Below are 10,567 nucleotides of genomic sequence, written 5' to 3' on the forward strand. Positions count from 1 at the left end.
CTTCCCTGCTGAAGCCATCTCATCGCCTAGCGCTTTCATGCGCCCGATGTACTCGGCGATGGTCGCGGTGCCCTTTTTGGTGGTGGAGAGGATGATCCGTGTGTTGACGATGTTGGCCTGCGCTTGGGAGAGAAACATCTCCCTGATCGCGGTCCATGCCGCGGCGGCCTTCGTGCAGTGGGCGACTTGGATCATCACAGGAGCAGAGATCGAATTGAAGATAAAACTCAGCACCTGTGAGTGTTGCGCCAGAGCAATCTGATACGTCGGGTTTGGCACATCGGTGGGCTTGCCGTCCTTGTCTGCAAGCTTGGGCTCCGGGAACGGGTGATCGGGGTTGAGGTGGTCGATCAGTTGGGCTCCGCGGATGGTGGCAAAAGCCTGCGCGCGCCACACGAGATAGTTGCCGCGGTGAAGCTTGTCAGCGATGGGAATGAGGGCATATGGAGCGGCGGCGGCGGTGCTGGAGCTAGCCATGACTACTAGATTGAATGCGGTAGAGGAACTAGGGTCTGACACCATGAAAGATTGCGTGGAAGCGTATGCCTCTGGCAGGGACGCGCTGCGTGTTATATAGCCAAGGATAAGTTAAAAAGATACGGTAGTTAGGTGGTGGATTAATCCTCAAGAAAACTATACAAGATATGAGGAGAAACCCTAACAACCTAACTATCAGATTACAACAACACACGCACGCAATCTAACCCTACCGGGCGGTGCATACGGTTTATACAATACCGTAGACACATAGTGCAATACTTTCTAACAAGAATGTGCTCCTCTTCCTCCACGTACTCGTGACCGTACAGATAAAAGGCACGCACGACGGCTCCACCAAGCTGGCTGAACTGCACACACAAGCCTCCTAGCCGGTACCAGCCGCACCGTCGCTACGCGAACACTACCGCAGACTGCACCGCGCTGACGCGGGACCCACACGTCAGTGGAAGTAGAAAGTAAAACAAGGCAGAGCGATAGAGGTAGGCACCAGTGAGACAGCGACATAGTTACCGACCTACAACAGCCTATTCCTAGGTAGGTGTACTGTACATAGGATGCATTTGTTGGGGCCTGGGCGTCAGTCACGCGCGCACCGAAAGGGCAAAGGAGGTGTCCAAACAGCGAGTTGGATCTACTCTGGACGATGGTGCTACTGCTGTGTCCATGATGCGGTCCACGTTGTGTGCTCTTCTGGACGTGGCGTTCGCATGCAGGCACAGTCTCCCACTCCTTGTGACCGAGGTCTCAGAAAGGTTCGCGGCTTCCGAGGCGATCGTGCCCAAGAGCTTGCCGATGTGGAGTCAGATACGGTGCTCGAATGGATCCAAGTGGTACAGTAGTGCTCGATCCGTGTCATGGTTTTCAGACACTTTTCTTTTGCATGTTTTCTGACACTTTGTTGTACCGTATCAGGTACACGTACGAAGTACGGTACGTGGTGCACCGATCGCTTTTGACCCATGCATGTGCATGCATGCGGGAAGCTCACATGGTACTTGGACTATGCCTAGTAGCGTCGGTCAGAAAGGGATTTAGAGCAAGCAAGCCTGAGCACAAGAGATGAGGAGAAAGGTGGCATGGCAAGCCGACAGGAGTGAACGGGGTGCGTTCGTCCAGCTGTTGAGCCATGCACGTCCACGTGGGACGAGCCCCACGATGGTCCGGCCAGCCGGAGCCCTGCCCCTCGGCCCTCGCATGCATCGCTCCGTATAGCACAATATACTTATCCCTAACCGGACCGCGTACGGCGACCGCCACTTGCCGTGCATGTTGCACTATTCTAGCGCATGCTTTGTTGGGACGAACAAGGAGTATATCAATTGACGCAGTACGGAAAAGATATGAGCTCCTCCAACTTTCACAGTCAGAGCCAAGTATAAGAGCGCTGGTATGTTGATAGTGATACAGGAGCGTGATCCCGAAAATGAGCCAGTCAGCTGCACGTCGGTCGCCATTGTGCCCCCTCGCTAGCTGGGCCGGCACCGTCGCGTGGATGTATGGGCGTGTTTGGTTGCCCGTATCGAGCCCAACCAGACCCGCGGGAAGGGAGAGGCCTGTTTGGTTGCCCGGTTTTTCTGTTGGGCCTGCATCGCACGCTCCTCAAAGTAGCCCAGAGCCTGGCTCGCTGGAAACGCTCGGATCGGCAGTTTCTTGCGAGTCAGGCTGAGTGTGGCGCGAGGTCGCACGGGCGGGAGCGAGGCGAGGGCGAGGGTGATGGCGGGAGATGGAAATCTGGCGCGCCGTCCCGGCACCAAATTAGCCTCACCAACCTTTCACTCGCTCACCCATAGCCACTGCCCCCCTTTCTTCCTAATGCCTCACCACCGGTGGCGGCTGCGATTTCAGATCTGAGCTATAGGAGGCGGCGGCGTTTGCGGCGGATCTGGTGCTGCCCTTGCTGTTGGCCACCGTCTGGTCGACCTAGTCTATGCCATGGCTCCACCTACGCCATCCTCGTCTCCGATGCCGGTAAGCAGCACCCCCTCCCCCCTTTGTTAGCTCAGTGGTTAGGCCGTTAAGCTAGGTGTAGGATCGATTTCCTACTGAACGAACCGTCGATGTCGACTAGGTTATGGACGCACGGATGAGGCTGATAATCCAGGCAGCAGCACTGATTAGTGTGATTCAGGCATGAGTCATGTTCATGCACCCGAGAGCTATTCGTCGTGCTGGGAGACTTTTGATCCGCTATGGTCCATTGTTTCCCCGAGAACAGGAGAGGATCCAAAATCTGAACTACATCCACAACTGCAATGACGTCGAGGCTCTGTGGATGCTTAGAATAAAAAGAGCACCATTTGCCATGCTTGTCGAGACCTTCAGGAGCAGGGGGCTGTTACAAGATAGCATCAACACCAGTGTCGAAGAGCAAGTGGCCATGTTCCTCCATGTTGTTGGCCATAACCAGAGGTTCAGGGTCATTCACAACACGTTCAGGAGATCAATGGAGACCATCTCTAGGTACTTCAAGCAGGTGTTTTATGCTGTTGGGGAGCTTAGAGGAGAGATGATCAGGAGACCATCTGGCCAGACTCCATCCAAGATTCGCGGAAGCCTAAGATGGTATCCATACTTCAAGGTGAGCATTGACAATATAACCTTTTCATGGCTTGATATGTTTGTATTGTTCAAGTTGAGTACTAACACAGGCTTGTGATGCCATTTTCAGGATTGCATTGGGGCAGTAGATGGTACTCATGTCACTGCCAGAGTTCCTGGGTCACAGTCAGCAGCATACAGGGGGAGGAAGCACTACATAAGCCAGAATGTGCTTGCTGCTGTTGACTTCGATCTGAAGTTCACATATGTGCTGGCTGGCGGGGAGGGGTCAGCGCATGATGCTAACATTCTCACTGACAGCATGAGTCAACCTGATGGTATCAACATCCCCGACGACAAGTTCTACCTTGGAGATGCTGGATATGCATGTCAGCCGGGTATTCTTCCACCCTTCAGGAAAACAAGGTACCATCTCAACGAGTTCTCTGGTAGGAACTATCCTAGGACTGCACAGGAGCTGTTTAATCTCAGACACTCCAGCCTTAGAGTAACTGTTGAGAGGGCATTTGGAGCTCTGAAGAATAGGTTTAAGATCCTGGATCAGAAGCCATTCCACCCATACTCCACTCAGGTTAAGCTAGTTATTGTTTGTTGCATTCTGCATAACTGGATCCTCCAGTGGGGCTTTGATGAACACATGCCTGAGGAGGAAGATGTCGAGCCTAACGATGTTGTTAGCTCCGGCCATGGTGTGGATGCATTTGACAATGACACTTGGAAGAAGAAAAGGTTGGAGTGGACAGAGGCGATGTGGCTTAACAGAGGTCAGTGCAGGATTTGAAGAAGATGGAAGAAGAACAAGAAGCAGCAGCAGTAGTAGCAGAAGCAGCAGCTGAAGCAGAAGCAGAAGTAGAAGAAGAGGAGAGGAAGAGGAAGATCTGGTAGCACCGATGAACTAGCCCCTATTTAGCCAATGGCTCTTAATAAATTGAACTGTCATTTGATAGTAGTTAGGATGAATTGTCATTTGTTCAAGTAGATGGCGCTACATGTTCAGATTCTGTGTGGTAAGCTCACCACTAGTTAGAAGTGGTGACAACACCTTATGCAGGTTGCAACCAAACACCATGTCATATGTGCGCCTAATGCAATGCGGGCAACCAAACGCCGGGTCGAAAATAGTTGTCTCATGCAATTAGGGGCATGCAAACAACCAAACTATGTGCATCTGGGATTTTTTGGCCTACATCCCCTAAAACCAGCTCAATAGAGTCAGGCTCGCTGGGCCAGGCTGAATCAGCAATGTAACCAAACACGCCCTATATGAATGGGTCGCGGAAGGTACAGACAGCCCCGCTGCCCGACATATTTTACGAGTCCGCGTATCGCCGTGTACAGCTCGATCACGCGCACGTACATGTGGTTCGACCAGCCCCTGGTTTCCAATTTCCATGCGGCGCTGCCCGTCTGTTGTCCGCTGCACAACCGTCGTCGACCCAGCATGATCATCACGTATGCTTCCCAGCTGTACTAGCAACCGTTGCTTTCTCAGTGGCGGTTCGCTTTTGCCGCGGGGAGACGACTTGCATTTGCACTCACTTAATGGGCCTTTTCTCTCACCGGGCCATACAATCTCCCCCAATGGCGCAGCTGTGTTCGCACTAGCATGTTCCTTAATTCTCGTCCAAGTTGTGTCCTGTGCAAAGCGCGTACGTAAGTTGCGTTGCTGGCGACGATGCTATAATCTAAGCTAGTAAAAGTTTGTAGCCATAACTGGTAATGCAAAGTTGTGCGTCCGTACCACTCTACGCTGCGCATAGAAAAAAACAGTTTTGCTAAAGCACATCTAGATGTGCCTTAAGTATTGCACATCTAAATCCTATACCATTAATTTTACATGAAGATTCGTGCAAATATTTTCATTAGTCTTTTTCTTTTTTTTTCTAATTTGATTGAGTCACTTCAGTGGCGGAGCCACCATCGGCTACCATGGGCAACTGCCCGGGCTCTGCCACTGATTCTAGTTTAAACAATAGTAGTACATGGAGAGCTAGCCATCGTTTTGCAAGGGCAACCAACCAATAGACGAGAGTGTAGTGTACTTTGCCCAGGCTCTCCGGCTAAGCTGGCTCCGCCACTGGGTCACTTAGATGTGCAATAACCAGAGCACATCTAGATGTGTCCTACACAGATTCATACAAAATGAGAGACGGCCAGCTAGCAAGCCGGTTTGATGCCGCGTTCGTCTGTTGGTTCCCGTTATTTTTTGGGCACGACCGAGTCCGCCGCTCAGCGCCATGCATGCTTCCATGCATAATGCTCATTCACATAGAAGTAATGCTAGTCAAGCATCCAGTAAACAAAACGAGGTCGCGCAGGTGCAGAGATGCCAATCTACGGTATGGTACGGCTAACCCTAGTACCAAAAGCTTTGCCCTACCTAGTTTATGCCAAAACTATCACATCTCCCGTGGGGCCCATGCCGTACAGCCCGGAATCACGGGAAGCTCTCTAGGAGTGGGAGAGCTGCTTTAATTTTCCGTTATAGTGGACTCCGTTCTGTGCTCCAATAATGGTGTCCACCATGCCATATTTTAGGCCTGTTTTGTCATTGTTTGTGCTTATGTGTGTTTTGGTTGTACTCTGCTTGATGTCAGTCTCGATCCCCCACCTTTGGAGCTTACTCGTGATCGCTCCTGTTAAATAATCACTCCTGCACAAACCCTGAGTAGATGTTAAATATTGATGTGCTATATACCATCGTACAACATGACTAGTGATCCGTACAATGATTATCGCTTAACAATGATGTTACTATGTTATTAACTTTTGTTGGCACATGCATAGTGGTGTACGTACGTACGTAGTATTCACGTGAAAGTGGATTTTTGTGGCCAGCCAGCAAACAGTTTAAGAATTCATCCATCTTCACAATCACTCTCTCTCTATATAAAATCGTAGTGATGACAAGTTCAAAGTTGAACTTATCTCGGCGTACATGTCAAAGTAGACGGACATTCTTAGAGTTTGACGAAAATCGCTCAGTTGTTACCTGGGCTACTCGTCAGTGGCCACGCAAGCATGCATCGGTCGATCGAGATAGGCATGTCCTTATCAGGTTCTCGAAGGTTCTGCTGAAGATCCTGACCGAAATTCAAAAGCCCGGCACCCCACGCAATTAGGACGCAATTATTGACGACGACGATAATGTCATCGAGACAGTCTACTTACAAAACGTAACACTATAATCCAGCCCGACTGATGACCTAAGCAAACTAATCAAGTTGCAGTCAAGGCAAGAAACTGAAGTTGACTGGTCGGATTGGATGATTGGATCAGCAACGTTTAAAAAATCCCAAACATTTTCGCCCTAAGTAGCCAATCCCGTGGAACTAATCAACGGTTTTGGCGTTGCTTTCCGGCGGTTTTGTCCATGTATGTACGGCACGTGTAGTGGTGGGGCATTTCTTCCCATTCACGTTCACACGCAAGCAACGACCGCGGAGATTTGCCTAATTCTTGATGTAACAGATGGCCTAAGGAAGAGTTTGTCTAGCTCCAAGAACTTGCACATATATGCAAGTAAATTTAGCAGGAAAAACTAGTGCCTTCGCACCCACTTACAGAGAAGCCAAAGAGCGGTTGTGCCGAGTGACTGCACACACTGCAGCTACTGGACTTTCAGTTTCATCTCTTGTGCTCTTGTGCCGACGTATTACACTTTCAGTTTCGTCGATTTCGATCGTACTCTGTCTCAGCAGCTGCTTTGAACCTGTAATTTACATTGGACCGATCGAGGGACATCGTCGCCGGCCACTGTCACTGAGCTGGCTGCGACGGAGACAAGCAAGAGCTCCTAGAGCACGCGTACACTTACGTACGTACGCCGATCCGTACGCATTTCAATCTTCTTATTCCTAATAGTGACACGGCACTTAGTTAAGTACGTACGTGTCCAAACAAAGTGCAGAGACCAGACCGAATGTTCTTCTGGCCTCCGGGTCCATGGGAAGGCCGAGCACACCTGTACACGTAGGACACAGCTAAGATAGCCACCGCGACTGAATCAACCAAGTGCGTAACTGATGGGCACCGCCTCATCATTGTGTCCTTGATTCCAATCATTAGCGGCCCGTACAATACGTACGTCGCTCCCATGTGGTTGCCTAGCTACTCACACGACGAGCAAAGCTTCTCCTCAAGCCCAACCGAAAGCGAGTATATCAAATCAAACCAATTGAACTAAACTAATAAACTAACTAAACCAAGCACGACTCGGCGCCTATGCACGTACATAGGTACATACAGTTGTGTTTTTGCTGCGCTGCACATGGCGTCTCTTTTATCCGACCCCAAATGGCTGATCTTGATACGTACAGCACTCGACGGACACGGTGAATCTAATTGTTTTTCTAGAGAATGTGACGACTAGTTCTGAAGCAATACAAATTCTTCAAGTTGTCCCTTGCTCGAGGACAAATGATGGCGATGACACCTGCTTGGAGAGAAAGTGATGAAGAGTGCTATCTGGACGAGACTCTCTTCACAGAGTACGTGGACTATCCTATGTGCGCTGTTCAACTGACCGAGGCTCTGTTTGGTTCATAAGAGTGCTATCCTATGTACGTGGACAGCCGGGGTCGAAGAGGCCGAGGAGGAGGCGGCGGAAGTTGGCGACGGCGCAGGGGATGCGGAGCGCGCCCGGGTGTCCGTAGCCGTACTCCTGCGCGGCGCGCCGGAGCAGGGCCTTGAACGCCGGCTGGCCCAGCAGCTCGGCCCGCACGGCGAAGCGCTCGACGGGGCCGCCCTCCTCGCCAACGCACACCGGCACGTGACCCTCCGGCACCCGTGCGCCACGGCCGAGCCTCCGCGCGCCGAAGAACGAGGAGGAGGAGGCCTTCGCGGCCGCGTCGGGCCGGAGTGGCTTGTACGCGGCGGCGGCGCAGGCGTCTGCCGCGGCGATGCGGGAGAGCCGCCTGAGCAGGCGCTTCATGCTGCCGCTGCTTCGGTCGACGCCGGAGACCTCGAGACTCTTGGAAGTGGCGGCGGCGGCGGGTTCTTGGCGAGGGACGACACTAGAGGTGTCAGGTGAGAGGACACAAGGTGCTTGTACTGAGGCGGACATAACGAAAGAGCTGGAGGTTGTGCGACGCACAGGTCCTCTTGCCATTATTTTTCTCTTTTGGCATTTACAAATTCTTTGCTCGGAATGGAATGTAGCGCTTATTTTAGCCGGTCTGCTTCGGGTACGCCGGATTGCTTGCCTCTTTTTAAAATTTAACCCCGTTTCATTCTAAATCGAGACAGATGGTGGGGGCCTGTTTGGTTTCAATAAGTCACCTGACTTATAAGTCAGGTGACTGTGACTTTATAAGTCACGCCTGTTTGGTTGTCAACTGACTTATAAGTCACCTGACCACACCTTCCCACCTTCTTTTTTTATGTAAAGGTGGTGGGACCCACATAAAAGGGAGTGACTTATAAGTTTTAAGTTGGGGTGGAGCAACTTATGACTTATAAGTTGGGGTGACTTATAAGTTGGGTTTGTTTGGCAAAATAAGTCACTTTTCGACTTATAAGTTGGTGACTTATTTAGAACCGAACAGGCCCTTACATTGGCTAAAGTTGACAAGAAAATGTGCCATGAATGGTGTCTTATTCCAACTTAAAACCATGACAAACAGTTGGGAATAGTTGGTTCCTTATTTTTGCAAACATTGTACTCCCTTCGTTCACAAATATAAGCTGGTTTAATTTTTTTTATTTGAATCAGATGTACACAAACATTTTAGTGTGTTTATTCACTCATTTCAGTTCGTAGGTAGTCCTAGTCCATATTAAATATTCAAAAAAAAAATTATATTTGTGAACAGATGGAATAGTATTTTTCATACCTTTTTAACACAATATAGATGTAGGCACTCAAGATATGCACATACGCTCACTCCTATAAACGCACGCACACACATCTTATGCCTATGAACATCTTCAAGAGACTCAGCCGACACGTCATCTTAAGATTGACAAAGTCGTCGCAGACGTCTTCGTAGTCGACTTAGTGGACTTGAGATTCCACTGTCCTTCTAACATTTCAACCACAGGTTGGTTTGTGTATTTTTCATACTTTTAGCGAATACTCACCACCCAAAAAAACAACTAAATCGTATTTCGGTAACAACAAACCTGTACTAGAAAATAAAAGCGGCCAGGCGTCAGTCACCTAAAGACATTTTTGTGCCTCGTCAATCTATCCACTTCTATTCGAACCACTGTATCAAGATCGAACCGAACACGGATCATCTTCCAACTCTAACAGGCAAACACGATTCCACTTCATCCTTTGGTCGCCATCGGCCTAGCACATGCCTAACCGTCTGCCTCCGCCTCCGGTGCCCGACGGCGCTCCTGCACTAGTCTCGCCCTCCCCTCATCCTCTCGAAATGTCGTGTTTGTTGTCGCCCAAGGACTTCCCTCTAAGCTCCATCGACCTCCAGTTCTGGCGATGACAACCCCCCGCGCCTACACCCGTTAACCTTCTAACTCGCCTCTGTCGGTTAGCTGCCGGTTGCAGCTCGTTCCCGCCCGAGCCTAGTTGGCATCGTCGGGCCTTGGTGCAGCGCCACATCTGTCTTCCTTCCCAACGAAATCAGCTGAGCCAAGTTCCATTTCCATGCAATTTACTTGCAGCTGAACTAAAAAAAATCGTAGCCTCATGTAGTTAAACTGTACGTGTACATTCGGTGACCATGTGGGAGCTGGGAGCATGGAGAGTGTGCACCTATGCATGTGTGCATAGCCAGGCATGGATTTTTTTTCCCTCTTCTTTCATTAAGGTAAGCACAGAGAATTGAATAGGCTGTCGAGGTACGAGTGCGGGTACAGTTGGAGTACCGGCAGGTACAATGGGCAAGAAGCTGGTGGGGTGGGCCCGGCAGCGCCTTAACCAGCACCCGGTTTTGCTCCGACCCATCGGAATCGGGCTCACGCCGGGACCGCCTCCAGCTCCGCCCCGTCCTGTTCCGTAGTCCCGTTCGTACGGTCGCTCGTGTAGGTGAGAGAGTGAGGAGAGCAAGATTTTTTTCTGCCATCATGGAGCCCACCTACTGACCTGGCACATGGAGAGAGAGAGAGTGAGAGAGAGAGAGAGAGAGAGCAAGTGATTGCAATGGACTGCTGGACTGCTAAACTGTTGTCAACCCGTAGCAGTAGTATTCTCTTTTCATCGGAAATACCCTTGGGCCTTCTACTTTGTTATACGTGACGATACTTGGATTTTCGCAGGGATAAGAGCAATTTCAATGGGGCGACTCATTTCGTCCGCGGCCGTCCGTTTGGGTCGGCGCGTACAAAAAAGCCGGCCCAACGCGCCGACCCAAACGGACGCGCGTCCGCTTTCGTCCGCCTGCCGACCCATTTCCTGCCCTTTTTTAGTCTGATTTGCGTCGGCGTGGACACGCGACGGATACACGCGCGCTCGCCCTCTATCCTCACCGGGCCCGCTGGTCGGTGGCACATTGGATTCACACCCTCGCCCGCCTGCTTCGTCTCCGACGCCGCCGGCCATTTT

General features: G+C 50.8%; 1 protein-coding gene across 1 annotated transcript; it reads right to left on the reverse strand.

Moving 5' to 3' along the window:
* Nucleotides 1-7,237: 7,237 nt before the first annotated feature.
* Nucleotides 7,238-8,306, reverse strand: LOC109774152 (auxin-responsive protein SAUR71). Its single transcript, XM_020332866.3, has one exon. It carries the CDS (start codon nt 8,168-8,170, stop codon nt 7,619-7,621), a length of 552 nt encoding a protein of 183 aa, XP_020188455.2. The 5' UTR covers nt 8,171-8,306; the 3' UTR covers nt 7,238-7,618.
* Between the last annotated feature and the right edge of the window lie 2,261 nt (nt 8,307-10,567).

Source organism: Aegilops tauschii, chromosome 7 (genome assembly GCF_002575655.3).
Source record: "Aegilops tauschii subsp. strangulata cultivar AL8/78 chromosome 7, Aet v6.0, whole genome shotgun sequence".
NCBI classification, from domain to species: Eukaryota; Viridiplantae; Streptophyta; class Magnoliopsida; order Poales; family Poaceae; genus Aegilops; species Aegilops tauschii.